General features: G+C 39.6%; 1 protein-coding gene across 3 annotated transcripts in view; it reads left to right on the plus strand.

The window, feature by feature from the left end:
* The window catches only part of cntn4 (contactin 4), a 149850-nt gene that overhangs the window by 119813 nt on the left and 8009 nt on the right, over positions 1 to 22028 (plus strand). For 2 of the 3 annotated variants that reach the window (XM_069714769.1, XM_069714760.1), the window contains exons 12-14: positions 8949 to 9076; positions 18823 to 18998; positions 21712 to 21832. In XM_069714769.1, the coding sequence (XP_069570870.1) occupies positions 8949 to 9076; positions 18823 to 18998; positions 21712 to 21832 (425 nt within the window). The remainder of the gene's footprint in view (positions 1 to 8948; positions 9077 to 18822; positions 18999 to 21711; positions 21833 to 22028) is intronic. The other variant, XM_069714778.1, reaches the window with a different exon arrangement.

A 22028-nucleotide genomic window follows, 5' to 3' on the forward strand; every position in this document is an offset into this window, starting at 1 on the left:
GTGTAATCTAACCTGCGTTACTAACAAGGCAAGCGGCATTTCATGTAACATTAGTATGTGGGGTTTAAGGTTATTGTATAAGAAACCTGTTAAATAAAGAATTAAATAATTACCTTACCTTGTTTAGACCAGTCCTGGATATTATGACATAAGAACTAGCATTAGAATATTATAGTGTATTTAGAATTTAACATAGCCTCCGGGTCTGAAAAAAGAAGGTAATATGGAAGTGCCTTAAATGCAATACTGCTGAGGGTCACTTGGGGCTGGCTTCAAAAAACCTCTGGCTCCAATAGACTGATTCAAGAAGGCTAAACTTCTCTCATGAAATAAAACCGTGTCACGAGCTGAATTTTCTGCTTCTGATCAGTGTTCTGGTGGTTCTTTTAATAATAATTTGATCATTCTTTGGTTATTAGGCCTCAACGAGAGGTATGTTTGGGAATGTGCATGGTTTGATTGACATTCCTGGGGTGCAGACAGGTTGCCAGTATAGGTGGGCGGGGCATATACTGTCCTCAGGTTCTCAGTCAGATCCTCCTCAGCTCTTCCAAATATGATGGTGATGCTGAAAATGCCAGACTCGAAGCTTCAAAATGGCAGTTTACAAACCAATAGAAGACATCATGATTGCCACTTAGGTTAGGTTAGGTTAGGTTAGGTAGTTACTTTATTAATACCCGAGGGGAAATTTTAGTCAGTCAAAAGTGAAATTTACTTGTTAAGAATATGAAAATGAATGCATACCTCTAACCTGCCTTGCCCGTATAAGTATGAAAGCAATTAATCTAAACAAAGTTATGTGATAACTCTAACAGTCAGACATTTCCTCTTACACGTATAGTACTTGGGCTAACTACCCCAAGTAGTAGTAACTAGACCAAGCGTCTTTATTTCCATGTCTTCTACATGGATCATGGAGGATGCTCACTTGATGCTGGAGACTTATTGTCTCAGGTGTTATTCAATATTATGTACGCAGCCACCAATATAACATATTTAATACATTTTCACAGGGTGAAAACAATTAACATTTTGAACTGCACATTTGTTTCACAGAAAACGAATAGCCTGTAACTAAGGAGGGAATGGGGGGAGACTAGCTAATGTTAACTGAAAGTTACATTTTCCGGACTTTAATCTGTAAAGACTTACAAAAAGGGGTATGTATTTTAACTACTTTACAGTAGCACTTTCTATAAAATGGTTTAAAATATTTGTTGTGCTCCCAACTATTTTATATCGAAAAACCTTTGCCAGGAGCATCTAAAGAGTTGCAAACTCTAGGGACAAAATGTGACCAAGCAACCCAGCAGTATTCTAAACATAGCCAAGAAAACGATGGTACTTTGACTGCCCACATAAGTTTTATTGAACCAACCGGGAATTACTATATAATGCATGTCATATGTTGTGGGGACAGATGCCATGCATTATATAGTAATTCCCGGTTGCATACTAAAGGAAAAAGAGAGGAATGAAATTTTAAACTTAACAATTTAACATGCCTCTGATGCCTCTTAAACTTATGGGAGAGGAGATTCACATTGAAAGACACTTCCTTGATAGACATTACATTGTGTTAGTCAGTCATGAGCACAGACATTAATTGATTTGCTGTTGTATTTAGAGACCATCAAAAATTATTTGTAGATCAACTTACCTTGCAGCTTTCACTCCACGGCATCACTCACAGACAGAATATGTCCTTTAAGACATTCGGACCTTGGATCATGTGGTGCCATACATGTTCAATCATCAATCAATCTACCTTAACATTTGCTAGATGAGCATTTTTTTTTCCTTTTCTGGAGCAGCAGGGGGAGGGACTGTAAAAACGTGTCTGAGAAAAATCTGATGCTGACTTTTGACTAAACTCAAATAAATCTCAGAACAGCGATAAAGTGAATTCTAAGATGTTTGCTGAGATTAGGTCAGAACCCTCTTTACCCGTCTGCATCCCATGTACTGTGCGCCGGGATTATTTTTATCTGGAAGACTGAGGCTGATATCATTTTTCAAAGTGAGAATCCGCCAGCGCAGCATGAGCAATCCATCTTGGTTCCTCTGACAATTTCCTGTGGAACATGTGTGTGCCTCTTTATTCCTGAAGGGATACCTCAGCACACGAGTGGAGATGAATATCTCTGGAAGGGGGAATAAACCAGGAGAGCATTTGTGATTAAAGGAATCCTCTGGCAGTACATACACAAACCCCTCTGTGGTCCAGGTCGATAAACTCTCTCTCATCGCAATACAATTACCAACAAAATCACATTATGTTCCACAGGCAGGAATTAAGATGTTCTCCATCAGCCTGCTTCATTAAGACACCTTCCTATTAAAAATGCTCAGTTTTACGCAACATTTATTCTGAGAGGGTTTATTTGCTTTGATGTCCTTAGACAGTATGCGTGCGTATGTTTGTGATTTGAGGAGAAAAAGTTTTATATTATTGTTTCATTATATGCACTGATAAGGTAACAGTATTTTCATGCCTGGAGACTCATGTGATCCGATGCACGTTTTCCCTTTATTGTTAAAGTGGTACAAAATATGTTTTATTACATTTATCTCATCATTATGAATATTGAGGCTTAACATTTCTTGCAAATCAAAAAAATAACAACAAATATCTGGAATTGAACATTTATTATTCAAATGGTCTGACAAACTGTACTTGGGACTACTAGTTTCATAAGGCTGTAAACAAATGTACTATTCCTGTTGTATCTATCAAATAAGTAATATAAATTTGTTTAAAAAAAAAAAAAAGGAGAATTACTGTTGAGGCTCAGGGAAAAAAACTAACCCTGCCTACATTATGGTAATTCACACTGGAGCAGTTGTGAGCAGTTCATAGAGTGAGAGATTAATACTTGTGTCGCAGCCCAACACCCTTGTCCCCTGGCAGTGTTTTTATAAAGCGACAATATTGCCAAAGTTTTAATGTTAGCCAGTGCCCTGGAGACAAGTGTCAATACACTGTGAATGTAAAGGAAAGTCATTTCAAGTAGTGCCTGCACCTTACTACACTACTAAATGAATCACAAAAAAACAAAACAAAAATGCACATAACCCTGCCTTTAGTTGCTCGTCTTTGTTGGAATTTAGAGAAAGAGAACTTATTCAGTGTCAATCATTCAAACTTCAAACAAGAGCTCCCTGCAACAGTGGTCACAAAGGCACTTGTCATATTGTTGTTGTGCTTTGATTGACGCCTCCAAAAGATCCCTGTCAGGCGAACATTTTTGACACAATGGATGTTGATTGTCTGAAATGTACAGCACTTTATTACAGCTCAAAGACTGGTAGGGGAAACTGTAATTGAGCTGCCTAATAACTTCTAACAGAGAGGGAGGGATTTGTGGTCCTTTTTTGGCTACTGGGCATTTTTAATGTGATCAGCCTGAGCACTGTCTCACTGGTGTATTTAAAGTACTTTTTCTTTTTTTTTTTTTTTCATGCTTAAAAGCATGGAAACCATGTTAGATTCCACACAGTGGTTCCTCACTTTACTGTAAGGAGTCTGATGTGATGGAAAATGATGTATGTGATAAGTAGGCCTGCCTAGTAAGTGTCTGATACACTTTAATGGTATTTAGCCATCGATGTTCAGCTTTAGGTCATCTGAAATGTTTTCTGAAATGAATAGTCATAGTTATTGGGTCACTGGTTTATTGGGCTGAATTTAAAATGAAATAATGTCCTGACAACCATTTGGTGCATACTGGTTACAGAAAAGTAAAGATTTTGGCGAGCTCAGTTGGCTGTATAAGTCTAGTTACGGTTTTCAGACCCAAATATACTATGAATATATGGGTCTGACTATGCTCCAAAAGGGATTGTGTCCAGTCGTTGCATCCTACTGGTATTAGACCTCAGGTAAAGTTTAAGTCTTGAACCAATCATCATTAACCACCATTTACCATATGTTGTGTGTCAAAACTCTACTACCATTGTTGGAACTACTTCAAAGTCATCAAATCCCTACTGGTCACTGATCGGTCTGCCTTTCAGAGTGGCTAAACAAAACTTACTGTGAACATAGTTTCCAGACAAAAATCACAGCGAAAACTGAAGCTGGCAAATCAGCCAGGCTAGAAAAGAAAAAAAACAATACCTACCCAAGCAGCTTTATAGGGCTTTATCAAGCTTTTTCTAATGCATGCCACAGTTCTGACAATTGCATGTCGACACAGCAATACTGACATGCTGATGTTTTGTAAGTGTAATGTTTATCATGTTATCAATGATAGTTTAGTGTGTTAGCGTGACAACATGTGTTAATTGGTAGGCCTACTACACAAAACCACAGCAAGGGCTATTGGAAAAGTCAGTGTTTTAGGGAAAATGTGGAGAACACTTCACTGAACAACAGTTATCAAAATATTGCTTAAAACCAAAACTGTCAAACTTTTGATGATGCTAAGGATAGATTTGTAAAGATATGTCAGTCTTGACTTAGGTGGATGATGGACCAAACAATTGCTGTGAAGAATAGAAAAAAGAAGGGAAATAAAGGTCGCGTTGAGCGTTGCCAAAATTAAGCTGCTATTGAAGCAGTGGAAATATCTTCAGTATGATTAGTTTAATACTGTGTAAACAAAATTGCAAGGGGTTTGGTTTGGCTTGCTCTGTCATAGCATATATTTACTTGGACATAGCTTTACATTTCAAGTCATTTCAAAGAGAATGTTCTCCTATCAATAAGCTCTGATAATTGTATGCAGCCAATGATCCATGAGACAAGGTGAGAGTCACTGGTAAAGGTCTTACTACGGTAAAAATCAATATCAATTACACCTATATTGGAGAATTGATGAAAGTAAATGCCCAGATCTCCCCCTCCCCCACACCCACCACACCCCCCGTCCCCGTCCCCTCCCCAAAAAAGAGCATACCTGCTTTGCGGTCTCTAATCGAGCATCAACCTTGATGTTAACAACTTTACTAGCAAATAGAAGGCACATTTGCTTAGACATTATGCTGCATAAAGAGCTGAGAAGTTATTCCGCAGTTGCATCGCGTGCTGCAGGTTTTAGCGTCCCGGGTCTACGCTGCACAGCTGGGCTTGATTTATGCCGCTGACAAGGCCGTTTCTCTCCAACACAGCACGCTGTGGGGAACCTTTGGAGAGACAGCCTTTCAATTTATCACAAACTGCCCCTCCCTACTCCTCTACCCTTCAGGGTTTTTAAAGCAGTCAAGAGCATAGATCAACACCTGAAGTTAGGTCCCACCCCTTGTCCCGGCTCAGAGGATATGGCGACCTCACCTTTTTTCGTTGCTCACTTGCCACATTACAGCCTCTCGCCTCCAGCACTGTTAGCAACGCCGACATTTTGATACAATTATGATTAGAAACATCGCCTGCAGGTAGGTCGATGGCCAGCGTGAGTCGGAAATAGTAATGCAGACACACCTCATCCTTATCTGTGAGCTCACCACGGCAGGCAAACACAATATCAAACACATTTCCTGCATGACTTTTTTCACACTTACTTTTTCCATTTACTTAACTGGTATTTTGAAGTGAATGGCTGTTCAAGTGGTGAGTTGAGCAAGCTGTGTGTGCACTGAGGCAATCATCTTTGTGTACAAAAGGCCTTAGTGGAGACTAATTATTTGGTGAAATCACCATAAGCTTGCGACGATCTCTCTTCCTGTGGTCTCACGGCTGACTGATTCCACTGATAGAATCTTAACCCCTATTTCCACAAGCCGGCTTTATTTACCCTGTTAATTAAGTAGAGAGGCATATAGGCTTCCATTCTCCAGTCATGCTGCCAATCAGCCATGGCATCTCAGAATAATAAGTATTCAAGAACGGTCCCATTTGGAACTTTGAAATCAGAATCTGATCTGTGATTACGCATATTGTTTGCATGTTGAATTTTGATGAGCCTGTTCTTCGACAGCATTAGTGAGTTAGTGTGTTTATGTAGAAAACGTGCTAATATGATTTCTCTATTTGAACACAAGGCCCCTGCTGCTGCCAGTAGAAGCTTGCTTTGCATTTCAGGCCGGCACTTAGTTCAAAGCCGCTGCACTCAACACACAATTTTCTTGCCTTTTTTGTGATTCATTATTTGGATTGTGACAGTTTCCTCTCACAATGTAGCATTTATCAAACACATCAAAGACAAAATATGTCTGAATCAAACATCAAAACAAGGCTTTCAAGTGCCTTTTTGATTATGAGGAAGCTTACAAAAAAGGCAACGTCTGCATCTGTTTGCAGCGTCTCAAAGAGAATGTAAGGAAATAACAAAAACAGGCTCTTACATTGGACTAGGTTCTTTCCTGCGATTTCCACTTCACAGTGGCCCGTGATAGCTGCTCTGTGACTGATGTTATTTGTCTCTTTCATCTTGTCACAGAGCAGGGAGGATCAACACTGCGCAGCCCCTGTCCTCTGAGGCTTGATCTCACCCAAAATGCACACCTGTGTTTTTTAGGATTACATTTGTACATCTTGCCATTTTCAAAATAACCGCCTCCTTTTAGGAGAATTACAGCCGTGTCCATTAAACCTGTGTGAGGCAGGGATGAAAGGAGTGCCACTTGTGTTCACCTCACCTGTGAATTATTGATACCTGCCCCTGTGCTGGCTCCTCTTGGGATGAAGGTGGGAAATGTCTCCTCACATAATGGGCACATCGTGCAGACATGTTGTACGGGCTATGGAAGAGAAGAGGGGAGACACGTACAAAACTGAAATGTGTTAATAGTAAGCCTCCATCTCTTATTCACCACTGCCGGGCCTCGGTCGACTCCTAGTGTATGTGACCTCTTCTTCTCTTCCATTAGCTTCAGACTGAAATGATGAACACTTATGTTGACAGGCAGTCTGCTATTTTTCTCTGTAATGTTGGAAAGAAAGTTTCTCCCCAGCGATCATGTAAAGCTACAGAAAAGGCACACGATGTAGTGAATGGCTAAGAACAGTCTCCACAAGAGGGCTTCTGAGGAATTAACTGTCTTTGTCCTTGCATGTGGCACTACTTGTACTCCAAAGAGCCTCCTCTTACAAGATGCATGGTGTTCTTGTCATATGATAGCTATTTTGTCCCTGAGGAAAAGGGGATTGTGGGCTGCAGAGCACACACGCAGGTATTTAGTTATGTTGAGGTATTGCTGTGAGCCCTGTGCTTTAGACTTGAATTGGGTCAGAGCTTGTTCCAGTTAAAATAGCATGTTTTTTCAATTTGTTTGCACTGATTGCAATATAGCTATTAGTTAATTGATACATATGTGGTAGAAGCCAACTGCTACCTTTGTTTTCTTTTAAATAACATGAGTCAACAGGCTGGTTTTGCTATAAACACAGAACACAAGCAATGTACAACGTAATTAATGTATAGCATGTGTTTCAATTGTACTTACTCTGCTCAGGGTCACGGCCAGTTGCAGGACTGTGATACCATTTAATGGGCCATTTTCTTCAAATTTATCAGCCTGCAGGTTTGATGTCATTAACTGTGTGCCATCTCACACAGTGATATGCCCTCATGTAACTAATGGTCAGTGTGGACCACTCCGTATTCAGCACTTTTCTCTCAGCCTGATATAAACCAAGAAGTCTCCACTCAGCAGCACCATGTGGTTTTAGATGCACTTACACAAACTGTCGCTGCACTTTTTTTTTATCACGTCCGCCACTTGGAAAAAGACCCAGTGAAGCAGGGGGAATATGTAACACTGTGCCACACCGTATCAACCGCATTTCACAAGTACATCAACTTAATTGCAAACAAGAAAACACGCTGCTCACGCTACAACAATGAAAGTTGATGAACTGTATCTGTGTCATGTGTCATAGACTTCTACCATGGCTATGGCTGTTAAACTCCTCTCTGTTTGAGCTCAAACTGCATCAGGAAGAAACTTGAACTGTCAAATAGCTGTTTTGAATCAAATGTTTAGCCCTGTCGCACTTTTAATTAATGCAGCACTATGCAGTTGAATACAGTGGTGACACATAGTTTTAATTGGTGCTTCACAGGGCAGTGAATATAGACGGTCAAAGGAACATCCTGTTGCCAAATGGGAATAAATCTCATTTTGTACTTTCTATTATGATTATAAAAACTAGATACTACTTTAAAAGGGTTTTCTTTGGAAAAATAGATTCACCTTTAATCAATACCTTAATTTTAACAATGGAATACAGGCTGTCACAAATGCCACCATTCAGCTGTTTTTGATATGGGTTCAAAACTTTAGTTTTCAGGTTCACCCTTTTTTATGCCCATAGTAGAATTTTCAGCCAATAAACTGATGTTTTCATTGAAAAATTTCAGGTAGTTCTTCAGTTTGCTTGGATCTTAAAATGCTCCCTGCCAGGAAACACTGGATGACTCTGTTCACTTTGAAACCTTTGACTGTGTTCATAGGTGAACAGAGCAATTTACCAGCCTAACATCCTTTTCGCCGTCACAATCAGGCTGACGCCGTTTTATATTTACAGTTTGCGGAATCAGCAGAGCATTTCAGATAATTAAAATTCTGTATGCTTTGATGAGGTGGTCCACCCTTGATTCCCCACAGTACCTCACTTTCAAGGGCACAATTTCCATTTTTGCTTGTTATTTAGAAAATGTCAACTTTTGTTAAGGCCTTTTTGACCTTTTTTGAAGCACTTGTGGCCATTGTATAAAGGCCACAATTGTTAGATATCTTGAAGCCGTGTGCTGAATTAATCAACCCTGAAAATACAATACAAAAATACATTCCTATTTCTCATTGTTGTCATCTGCAAAGAAGAACTTAATTAGAGACACTGAGAAATGTTCTCTGCTCTGTATTAGTCACTTATCCTTTCTGCTTAGCCAGCACCATGCCACGGTGAACATTTTACAACGTATGCATAGCAGCATTTGCTACTAATAGTACAACCTGATGCTGTGACAGTGATATGAATGATCTGCTTTTTTAAATCACAGGGTCTCCATCCTGGACAATGGCAACCTTCGGATATGGAATGCAACCAAATCCGATGCCGGCCTCTACACTTGCGTGGCAAGAAACCAGTTTGGTGTGGCGAGCAGCACAGGAAGCATCACAATAAAAGGTACTTCCAGTTCCCTCTTTACATTTCATAACAGTCTATTTTGCAGCTCAGTCAGCAGGGCCCCTGTCCAGTAACGTACTAGACACTTTTTTTCAAATGCATGTTTTTTTTCTGTGAATTCAGAAATAACATTTTTTTTTAAAAGGACATTGATTTTTGAAACATCCAGCAAACTCGCCCTCTTTGTCCAATAATTCAGCTGTGTTGTCATTACATTGAAAGAGACACCTCACTTGCCATGTCTGTTTGCAAAGATGCTGAAAACATGCATCTCACTGCCTCTGTGCCTCCAGTACTTTCGAATATGCTGTGTGAAAAAAGTCCCAGTGTTGTTAGATCATCTCGGTTGGGGATTGCATTTCTGCTCCAGCGCTATGACTTATTATACTTCATTAAAAATGAATGTGAGCTGGGTATGAAGTGCTGAGTGTTCTGTGGCTTTAGTCTGTGCACACTGCTGTTTTTCTGTTCCATTTCCATAAGGGATAGTGTTCTCACCTCCCCAAGTTCCTGGGGGATTCGCTGACATATTCAGTGAACTATACCCTCACTGCGACTGCCTTTTCACAGAGGTTGCATGGTTAATTTGTGTTATTGTTATTTGGTCTTTCTTGACCTTCTTTGTTGGCTGGCTTGGGTTGATTTATATAATTATTGATCTTACGTATTGGCCTGAGGGGAGAAAAGTTCATGTCTCATATATGTAAAGATTTCATATAGATGTACATGCAGTGTTTAGGAGGTTTGATAAGAGAGTTTCTGAGACTGTTCCTGTTGTGCACCGACATAGTGAAATACACAACAATGGACCTGAGTAGAGAGCACTATTCAGATTTAGTGTCAAACACCCTTGAAATGCTTCTGAAAGTCCCTGACAATAAAGCAATGAGCCAGGAGAGGTTTTTTAAGTGGCATTTGCATTTCAAAAGGGGCAGAATGTCCATGACCAAAGAGGGTGGTCAGGATGAAATCACAAATGTGCATCTGCCAGTGGTCACAAAAACACAGGTGCTAATGTTGATCAAGTGACATAGCTTTGAATAGTTATAAAAGTTATAGCTTTCCCATGCTCCATCCACAGTACTGTGCAAACAGTCTCAAAATGTTTTGATCTCCCTTCGTATTTTAACAGACTTTTCCCATTAAAAGGTGTAGACTGTTCACACAGCCGCCTTTGTATTTACTCAGTTTCACTATGTGATATATTCTGATATGTAAGGGCAAAGCCAGCGGCCCAGGTTGTGCTCTACGAGTTCACTCACATTTTATTTACCACCTAAGAGAGAATACGGTTCACCGTAACCACATGTGAACATAAGGCACACATTGATCATTTGCCTGTACCACTGTAAAACCTTTTCACCTGTTGGAGAATAAACCACGAGTTCAAAAAAGAGAATCTAATCAAATGGTGCCAAAATCCTCACAGTAGCTCAGCCTCAGTGATGAGAAGTGTATGTTTTCCACCTGTCTCTGAAGTAAAATCTGTTTTTTATATAGTCTAGATGACAGAGCTTCTCTGTCTTCTTGTGTAGTTTATGGTCCGTGCTCAAAGGTTCAATTAATTGAATTGTCTTTCTTCTACAAGTTAGCAATCTGTAAAATCCTTTGAAATGCAGTGTCAACAGAACAGCAGTCTGCTAAAATATATGTTTTCCTCCAAGTTTCCAAGTAGTTGCTATAGAAACCTGGATCAATTGATATATATATATATTTTTTTTTTTTTTGCCTTATAGGCTAGTGTTTGACTGAATTCTTAAAAAAACAACATTGATTAATGTCAATATGAATAACAGCAAGAAGAATGTTTTTTTTTTACTGTATACAGTAATTCCCTTTTTACCAGAAAACACATCACATAATGGAATTTTAAATAACTATGGACCAGCTCTGTCTCCTGTAAATCACTATCAAAGCATGTTTCCTTTTTCTGTTGAATTATAAACGACAGATTTCATATATTATGAATGCTTCAAAGTCAGCAGCAGTCAAGGATGTGGGGAAAGCTTCAAGTGCACCTTGCTGCCGATTTATGCTGATGCCTCCCTCTGCCTCCCATTGACGACGCTTTATTTCTACAAAAATAATCAGTAACCTGTGCATTATTGAAGCAAAGAAATTAACAATGTAAAACGTGTTTGTATTTTTGTGCATATGCGTATTAACTCTTTTTAAAATTTTAAGCGCAAGTTTGAGACGTGATGAAAAAGCACGGCATTGCTGCACTCTGCCAGTTACTCTCTCCTCTTTCCCATTTATCACACACTGTGAAATGAAAATGGTAGAGCCCCCCCAGCCAATCAGTGTGAGTGAAAAGGGAGGGGGGCTGTGGAACCTGCTGCTCTCGCTGCAGGTTCAGGTTGATGGCCTATATGTGATTTTCCAATCAAGCCGCAAGGAAACAAACCCGCACATGTCTTCTCAGCATAAAAAGACAGCACTGTTATCCACTTATTATTCCTGTGAAAGGGAATATGGGTTTTATTTGACACCCTCACTCTCCCGCTTTCTTTCCATCATCATATTTTAAAGCTGTTTTCTGCAGCTGATGTACAAATGTTCCTGTATATGATCTTGTGCCTCTGTCACAATCGATATTGTTCGCAAAATGGGACGGGGTAATTTACATGCGCTACTTCATTGGGGACTGGAAACCTGTTTAGCGGGGAGAAATTTGTATTGTGGGATCAGCCCTTATGGGAGATGACAGTAGTTTATTCAAATTGACTTTGGTGATATGAACGCTGAAAAATACCTGTCAAAAAGCATTCTGCATCTCCCGCTGTGAATAAGCCACCGAGCAAACAACGGAGGAGCAGTCACAACAGATGAGCCCTGTTAATGTCCCCATTATTCCCACACTGGGGGGGATATTAGCAGATTAATTGCACTTGATTATAGGTGTGCTCCCTGAATTTTGATTACACTGGAGATGAGCCGTCGCAATTAGTGGTGCTGCCGATCATTAGAGATGGTCAGTGAACTCAAAACTTTGAGATCATACAGCGTTCAATTCTGTTTGCCTCTACAAACCCTGAAGACAAATACTTTTGCCAGCACTGTGACACATCAGCCATTTGATGTGGAGGTATTTGGAAAGCTCAGAAGGAATGTTCATTGTGTTTCCACTGAATCTAAAGCTTTTTGGCCATGCAAGTGACACAGATGTCTTTTTTAGTATAGACATTTATGGATGCCAGAACGATCCTCTTACTTTTCCTTTAGCACCACCATGAGGTTCACGTATGTGGCTTTTGCATTGCCATGAAATTTAGTACAGACATTTATGCTTCCCTCAGGATGAATTGTTATCGCTTCAGCAATCCTTGAACTTTTAATTCAAGTGCTATGATCAGGTCAAAATTTTCATTTTACCTCAGTTTATGACCAATTTGCTTCGAAACAAATGATTTCCATCAGCCTCAGATGTAGTTTGTGTTTGGAACTAAATTTCAAATGTCACCATGCTAACGAACTATAAGCCCCCTTTAAATACTGGTGGATTTGGGGCTTTCTGAGATAAAAGTCCACATACATGAAAGAAACCGGTCCATCTGGAGCTTCCCAAACAAAATCTAGGACCTTAAACTTTGCTCTTATAAACCTTCCCCATGTAAGTAGAGCTAGGATTTACCATGCATTCATTTCATCTAACATGCCTCAAACTAATATTGTACAATCTGAAATATATTAAACTAACGTCCAGTCTTTTTTTTTTTTTAAATAGCCAAGTTTCACAATTTTGCCTTAGGGGACTGTATGACATATAACATCTTCAATATTAAGACCCTTGGTACAGACTCCCCAAAAATCCTCATTGTTGCCATCTTGATATTGTCATAAAGAGCATGTTAGCAGGCTAATGTAAGAATTTAACCTCATTGAAAACGCTCCATCTTACACCCAGCGCACAGCGGCACCAAGCGCAACGTTTGAGGCTATAAAAAGCGGTTGCGCAATTGACCAACAAAAAAATGATCTTCAGTCAGGGGTGTAAAGTTTTACTCATTATTAAGATAGTAATATGCTTCTACAGAGGTCGCCACACAATGTGCTTTTATTCTGCTTGTTACACACATAGATAAATGTAGCAGCGTATGACATTGTGAAAATATTAGTACAGTGTACATCAATCTGAGCACGAACAGATCAACGTACTCACCCTATTATAACGTCAGATTTCCCAAGAAGGAGTAAGAATGTTTCTCTGCTAAGATGCAAGTGAATCTGGCTCTTAAAGGGAATGGGAGATGGCACTCTGATTTTTTTGTTTTTCATGTTTGGCCCAAAACAAATATGATTATTTCGGGCACTAAGTAAAACCCCTTTGAAACATGCACCTTACTTTGTGCCCAAATTATCTCCTGTTAACCTAGAAAAAGTGGATTTGGACCCACCTTAAATGCACTCACACCATGTGTTTCAGATTGTGCATTTAGATTGTTAAAATAGAGCCCATCATTTTTATTTCTGAAAAAAATATATTCTCAGATTACACAAATCAATCAGAAAGACAGCATTGCTTGTTGCTGTTGTCACAGTTTGGCTTTTGGAGGTGTTAGACAGAAGATAAATCATGTGACCCGTTTATATACTGCTCGCCTTCACACTGGAGGGGAGAAATAGACCTCAATATCACGTAAAATTTGTACTGAATTCTTGCAGTTGCTTCTCCAAGCAAACCTTGTCGTCCATGTTGAATGGCAGCAACGATGTGAAATAAACGCGATGTGTGATTCCTGACAGCCATATAGAAAAATAATGAGCAGCCATCTGTCAGTAATCACCAGCAGGTTGCTACAGATGTGCCACTGCACAGCATATGAATGCAGCACTGAGAGGATCTCGTATCTATCTGTTGAGCGATGTAGACAAGGTTTTCCTCGCTATTAAAGTTTGTCCTTGAGAAACCTTTGATTTGTCCTGAAGAAAATAAGCAGAGCTCAAAAAGGTACATTGGAGGAGTCTGTGATGTGCTGATGAAAGCATTGTTCTTGGTTTGTTGATTTGAAAAAGAAGAGGAAGTAAAATAGAAAGTCGAATCATTTATTTTTTATAAGGGTTGCCACATTTTTTTTTTCTCTAAAATGACCTGAGATATTACACTGATTATTGAAGAGCTTTTTCACCAAGGTGATGCTTTATGCTACAGTGATTTACCTTTAAATAAATGGGATGAACCATTGCCTGATTTGTCAGATTCTGAAGGTCCTTTTAAAGAAAAGCTTTTGTCCCGCCAGTGAAATATAATTTCCTTTGGCGGGTTTGTGTTTGCCTTAAACCTGGATGCCTCTAGATCATCTGCGTGAGTCTCAGTTTGAAGTACCTGAAGCGTGAGGTTTTGCTCTTGTAAATTTGTTTTTAAAATCCCCCCACCCACCCACCCACCTGCCCGCCATGTGACCCGTGGCTCTTCCATGCCTTCCTCTATGCATTATTCAACCTCACATCACTCATCGTGTGAGAAAAACTGTAGAGCGTATATGGAGAGTACACACTTATGCAGTGCAGCTTTCAATCGTTAAAACAAGGAGGGACTCTTCACAGCAGGACAGAAGAGAGTGGGAATTATTCATAATGTTTGTGGGAAGATTGGAGCAACTAGCCATGTGAAGCATGTCAGTGCACCTCAGAGAGAAGCTAAAAGTCATTTGGTAACCGTTAGCTCGCGCTGTTTTATGGTCAACCATATGTTATTGTTAACAGCGTTCCCACTGTGAGCCAGTGTCAGGAAGTCATTTGTTTGTCTGCACTAGATATGTGGTGTCCCACACTTCTTCAATTCCTTTGTTTTAGAATGGCAACGCTAGTTCTATGCTAATACAGCCAAATGTCACTTAAATAATCAAATATTTCATTTATATGTGCACCAAGCAATGTTGTGGGTCTTTAGCTTAAAATCTAAATCAGAGATTACACAGTTTTTCTTTCTTTTTTATGCATTCACACTGTAAATTGGTAACTCTAATCTTAGGTGTCCACCTTGAAACTGAACTAATTTAATAGATCTGTACTGTCAGGTTCAGGATGTGTGTGAAGCATCCACATTTTAGGATTTATTTTCTGAAGCAACATCTATATCTTAAGCATTGTCTGCTGTCAATCAGCTGTATTGGCCAAGCATGTGAAAACATGAAAACATTCCTTCAAAGTCTTCACAACATAATTTATGAGACTGGATATACATGGATGTAAACTACAACTTGACTGGTTGACGGAGCTATACATTCAATTTCAAATTCTAGTTTAGGGATGAATGTTACTTGACTTGAATATAGTTCTCCTCAGCAGAAGAATAAGTGCATCAGCTGTTTGATCTCCTGAAGTGATGAGGGTGATTTCTATCTGTCTCTTAGTAGCAGATGCAGCATGACATTGTTTTACCTTCTTAAAATGTCTAGAGGGAAGACAAATGGATGGCTGGTTGGCCCACTGAAGTAAAGTAAAGATTTTTCATAATGTTTTATTATGAAGGATTTCTTAGGAAGGTTTACAAAAGATTTAGATGATTTGGCACTAGTTATAGGGAAAATAGGTCAAAGCAAATACGAATAATGTATTTGTGTTTTGGACCTTTCTTGTTCAATGTTGAAATATATACCTGTTAGCTTTTTGCTTGTTCGGTTGACCTGTCTTGGCCAAACCAAAAGATTCTCAAGGTTATACTTTGGAATCAATTATTCTGAAGTGTCTCTGTTTGCTCTATAATGAGCACCAGATTAAGTAAGGCCTATTGGGGAGTTTCTTAGAGTTAAAGATGGCACCACCTACAGTAACCCTTAACCGTAGGAGGGTCAGAGAACCGCTGACTGAGTTGTTTTCAGAGCAGTTATATGAGCAGCATCAGAAGACAATAACAAAAGATCAATTTTGTTATATTCAGTGAGAACTTAATGTTCTGAAGCTATTTAGTCTCACCAAAAACAAAATCCTGACCTGATCTGTGCATGTTAAATGATAAATGGGATTTAAAGAGACATACTATAATCACCAAAAAATGTCAAAATAAATCTTTTAAGATTTACACAAGCACAAAGAACTACAAAGTGAGAGTAATTCGCATGAAAATATGATGAAATTCAGCCACTCAGCTACAAAACCACAAATGCCATAACTCTATTTTTAAATAAGATGTGGTAAGATGTGGTAAATCCTGTTATATAAAATGTTTTTTTTATTGACAGTTAATTTCTTTTAGTTATGAAAGCTAAAGTAATTAGGTTAAACATGATTAGTGAATGCTACAGCCTCACTCAGTGACAACCATTAGGTTTTTTTTGTATCTACCTACTACTTTGTCATTTCTGAGTGAAGAAATCAAGCTCATTTTACATCTGAAAATATTTTGTTTTGACACCACATGACACATTGTTTTACATGTTAAAGTTATGATAATTGTATGTGTCATGTTAACCCTTCCCACCCCTGGAGCTCCCTTTACCAAGAGAAGGCTGCATCTGTTATTAAAACGCAGCCTGCCACTATTTGTCGAAGGTTGCTGAGTGTGGCACATTTGGCGATGAGGCCGCCTGGTATTACTGTGACAAAAATGGATGCAGCATTTATTGCGCTTCATTTCTGTTGCATCAGTTGCAGTTTAGAATTTTCAGAATATGTTCATTTACATCAGTATCACTGACTCAATGTTATAAATCGTGTTATTTACTCTCAAATTCACAGTTTTGATTAAACAAAAGTATAACTGAATTCATGCTCAAGCTTTTTTCAAATCACACTTTGACCTGATGATGAAGACAGAGAGCCCAAGGTAGTACATTTTTGCCTTGGAGCTGATGCTGACTGAATTTTAAGAGGTGTAATTCAGATGGAAACTTTGAAACGCAGCACTTGGTTTAAGGGTTAACAGTAAAACAGTAAAAAAAAACGCATTGCATCGTAAAAGAGCAGTGTAGGATTTAGTGACATCTAGTGGTGAGGTTGCATTTTGCGACCAACTAAACTCCCCTATAGACTCCTAAAAGGATAATTATGATTATATAATGGAATTATATATAAATTATGATATTATATTCCATTTCTGCCAATGGAGCCTCCTAAATCATACACACTGAACCTTTTAAAGAGCAAAGTGAAAGATGGCAACATGTGTTTGACCCACCTTTGCACCTTCCCAAGGTGCCACCCAGTCTGTCTCAGTCCATCAACACGCTCTCTGTCTTGTCTCACGCTGACCCCACAAATTGAGCGGTGGCAGTAGGTAACAAGACATTATACAAAGTAGAAATCAATCAAATTATGCTCAAGAGCTCAGTGTGTGGTTGTGTAACCAACCTTGATTGTCCATATAATCTGTCACAAATGATGACAGAGGAGGGTAATAAGGGAGCATATTCTCACCAACATTGTCACAGTGAATCCCCTGGAGACATTAAGCGGCCAGGCAATACTCACCACAAGGAGACTACACCAATCCTGCTGGAAAAGTAATAAAGGACATGTTTACAGTATGTTTCCATGTAGCACAGACAGAGGGCTGTGGATCCATGGAAGTATTTCTCCTTCAGATCCTTTCACAGTCTTCTGTTTTTTCTTCTCCTCACGTCATTACGAGTAACCGTCACCCCATGGAAACCACTGCAAAACAGTCCTGACACTTTGTGCGTTTCTTACCCTTTAAATTTTTCAGGCCTTCTATTTCCTTCCTGCACTTGTTCTACACGGTGTAGGCAACCTTACGAAGCAGAGCAACAAGAGTAGACACAGACCCTTGAATACCCCCTGTGTGTTATTACAATGTTTTTACTGCACCGCCATCGCTCACCATTCCGCCCCATGCAATAGAAAACCCGGCCTCAGACACATTGTGTGTATGACAAAACCTAACAGCTGATAGCATTGTGGACTGAAATCAGAAAGCCACGAGATAAATCACATTGGGAGCGTGTGTGTGTGTGTGTGTGTGTGTGTGTGTGTGTGTGTGTGTGTGTGTGTGTGTGTGTGTGTGTGTGTGTGTGTGTGTGTGTGTGTGTGTGTGTGTGTGTGTGTGTGTGTGTGTGTGTGTGTGTGTGTGTGTGAGGGAACCAATACAATGAAGGTATCGAATTCACTCTGGATGAAGACTGCACTGCCGGCACTTTCTACATGAATCTAGTACTGTCCAGGGATCATTTGCCATGGTTAATTTAGTCCATGTGCTCAGAGTAGCAATTTCAACCAAGTAATCACAGCACCCCCAAGAGGGAGACAGGTGTTGTACATCCAGAGAACAAAGGCTCCCCCCTCATCTCGCCTCTCTCATGTCCTTCCGCCTTCTTCCTGCTGCTCACACACAAGTGCAGATAAGGGACGCTTGCTTTATTCCCATGTGATGCCACTGTAATGCACTGCAGGCTTGAAAAGAGAGTAGCGAGGATTGGAAGAAGTGCTGTTTACTGTTTTCCTCAGTGCGTTTTGGGAATTTCAGGCCAATCGAGGGGAGTTCTGTGCTGAAGGCAGAGCTGACAGTGACACATGGAGGCTTCTCAGGATGCAGGAGGGACATGTCTCAGAGTCCCCACAGAGACAAGCTCAGGCCGAAACTAATACCAGTTATTGTAGCTGTGCGCCCTACTTTGCTGTGTGCTCTGTCCCGTACATCCTTCTATTAACTGAGTCTGACATATCCATAAGGATGATGGAAGGGCTCGGCTTTTTGCAAAGCCATTTCCTGTGCTGAATTATAATGCCTTGAAAAAAGGGGAACAGAGAAGTGTGCTTGATCAAATGTGCACTGATGTGTGTTTCAGAGCCAACCATCATCACCACCCTGCCCTCCACACTGGACATCACTGTGGGGGAGAGCGTGGTCCTGCCCTGTCAAGTAAGCCACGACCCATCTCTGGAGCTCAAGTTCACCTGGTTCTTCAACGAGCAACTCATCCACTTCGGGAGCCACGGTGGATTCTTTGAGAAAGTGGGCGGTGTAAGTCCATAATCTGTCATTCATGGTGTCTGACAACATGCGAGACTATCAGGCCTCTGATTTTCAAACAAGCTGTCATGTTGTGAGAGCTGTGTGGGCACGACTCCCTTTTACAAACAATCCAGGATGCCACTTTGATATAATAGCTGATACAGTATTTGAACACTTTCCCTATAAAAAGGCACAGAGCAACCAACTGGAAACCAATAAAACAGGTGTTTAAAGTGTCTTGGAAAAATTGTTTCATAGTCAGAACTTGAAGAAAAACACAAAACATTTGCAGCAAGTCACTATATTAGGTTGCACAAGATAATATGGAGAATTTTTTATTTTATTTTTTAAACCATCTGAACAGAATGGCTACACATACCAGAGGAATCAGTTTTACATAGTGGCATGAGCTGATCATTTTCATAACCATGTAAAGACTGAAGATATTTATTATAGACACAGGAAATCATTCAGGAAGCAACTGAAAACGTACAGAAAGAGCATTTATTGTCTAATTTATAACCAGTGCCTCTGACTTTTGCTATCGTATCCCAGTTTCACACACACACACACACACACACACACACACACACACACACACACACACACACACACACACACACACACACACACACACACACACACACACACACACACACACACACACACACACACACACACACACACACTAAACTGGGTCAAACTTAAAATACACACAGTCACAGACATCTAGTTTCTGAATAGAGCAAACCATCACTGAAATACACATACAAGTAAATCATCATGAAGAGATCATTAGCATACGGACAATGATCAATCATAAGCTTATTATTTTCACAAAGGGTAGATTTGGATGTGGAACTCCGGCTTGCATTTCTAAAACTTTGACATCTGTCAGCTTACATATCAAATGGAAAAAAAAGGCCCAGGTCCTTTTCACCTTGTAAGGAGCAGGGTGAGCTATAACCATCATGAGTAAGTATTCCAAGTTACGTCACTGTGCCCCAAAAATGTCACCCAAAATGTAATGTACATTCTCTGCTCAAATTGTACAAATGCACATAAGCCAGCGGTCACAAAAACGGGAGCAACTCAGGTGCTGATGTTGATCAAGCGATGCAACTTGGAATACTTGTGAATTTTCTAGTTTTCCTCTGATCCATGTACTTCACAGTGCTAAGCTCTGTTCACTCACAGCAGGAACAGTCTCTGAACTTCTTAATTCAACCTCATTGATTCATGCCAGCAAAACCTCATTAGACACGAGAAGTTTGACTCATTACCATCTGTGCCAGTATAGGGTTCAGAATTTATTTCACCAATCTGTCACACACATGTCACAAAAAATAGATTCTGCACAAATAGGCATAACATGTTAGGTCTAAACCCTCCACAACAGCAGTCTTTCTATTGGCTATCTCTAAATGAAAATAGCTAATTGTGTGCTCTGGGCTAACAAGGAGGTTAGCTTCTTGTGATATTAAGTATTTTCCACCCATTATTTTTATGATTCATTCAACACCTTCTGCTGATTTCACTAATTCCCAATTTTTTTTCAAACCCCTGCATGTGTGCACATCTCACATTGACATCATTCAGAAATCTGTCTATTGTTCTGTCACAGTTTTTCCAACGCATTTTACAGTTAAGAAAGAAATCCCTCATGAATAATTAAGACATAAACCTTATTGGGGTTTATTGAAGAATTTTCATTTTGTTAGTGCCACTGTGCTCATATTAAAACTTGCTACATAAAAGACATTGATTTATTTTTCAACCGCCTTCAGAGATTTCATTGAATAAAGGTCGAGAGGTGACTCTGAAGATTCATTGGTACATCAATATTAGACTTCTCCTTTTAGCAGGGTCATAATAAATTCAGCCGCAGTGCAGGGGGAATGTTTGTATCAACTCTACTATTTATGGCCGGAAAATTGCTGCCTGTGGTTTATTTTAAAATTAAATTTACATACACACCCTGCAACCAGTCAGCAGCTGTATACTTTAAGAGGTTTGCAGTTCACATCTCAGCATGTAATGCGCAGTCTTATTTTTTTTTTGTGAAAAAATTCAAAGCTCTTTTAAATTTTGCAGTCGTAAAGAAAAAAAAATAGTGCATTCATGTGTTTCTTTTATGATTTAGGTGTTTCTTGGAGCATAATTTATAGTTTCCCCTTTTTTAATAAATTGCTGCTCATCTACACTTGCATTGATTAAGCTACACAGCCACTCCATAGAATTGTTGCTGCCACTGTGCCGCAGCTTTTCACCATGTCCAATTTATTACAGAACCTGCTCAGCTCCACTTTGATAAAATGATAATGTAGGAGTGGGATTTGCAATTAAAGATGGAATGAAAAAGTCCTTTCAAGAACTAACCATTAGGTTGGCCATTAGGCTGCTCCATATAACTGAAATGGCTTCATACCCCAATCCACATCAAGCTATTTGGGCAAGTACATTTCTGTAATTACAGTGATAAAATAAATGCATGGAGTGTGTCCAAAGAGAGAGGTGTCTTCAGTATAATATTGAAGGAAAGGCAACATGAGGAAGTATGGATTTATTTTTTAAGATCCACACATATGAGAGTAAGCATTCTCTTTTTGTTCCCACGAGTTTGGAAAAGTCTGGATTGTTCTTGAATTACAATAGCTGCAGGTTTACCGTGTTGCTAATGGAACTTCTGTGTGTTTGTGTGTATGCATGTGTTGAATGATAGCAGCATTCGGCAGGAGACATTATGATTCGAAACATCCAGCTGAGGCACGCGGGGAAGTACACATGCGCTGTGCAAACAAAGGTCGACAGCATTTCCATTGCTGTTGACTTGGTTGTCAGAGGTGAGTCACAATAATGAGCACACATTCCAGCTTCGCTTGTACTCCAATGGACATTCAAAATTAACTGCTGCCCAGATAATTCAGGCTGACAGTGCTGAAGGTTACGAATCAGTTAAATTATTTATTATTTATCTACTACTGAAGTCTGGAATTCATGTTTACTGTGACTGGTTGTGCTTCACTGTTCAAGAAATAA

This window comes from Brachyistius frenatus, unplaced genomic scaffold (assembly GCF_029030835.1).
Source record: "Brachyistius frenatus isolate BFR_SWC_R1_liver_20210118 unplaced genomic scaffold, ASM2903083v1 Contig_4, whole genome shotgun sequence".
NCBI classification, from domain to species: Eukaryota; Metazoa; Chordata; class Actinopteri; family Embiotocidae; genus Brachyistius; species Brachyistius frenatus.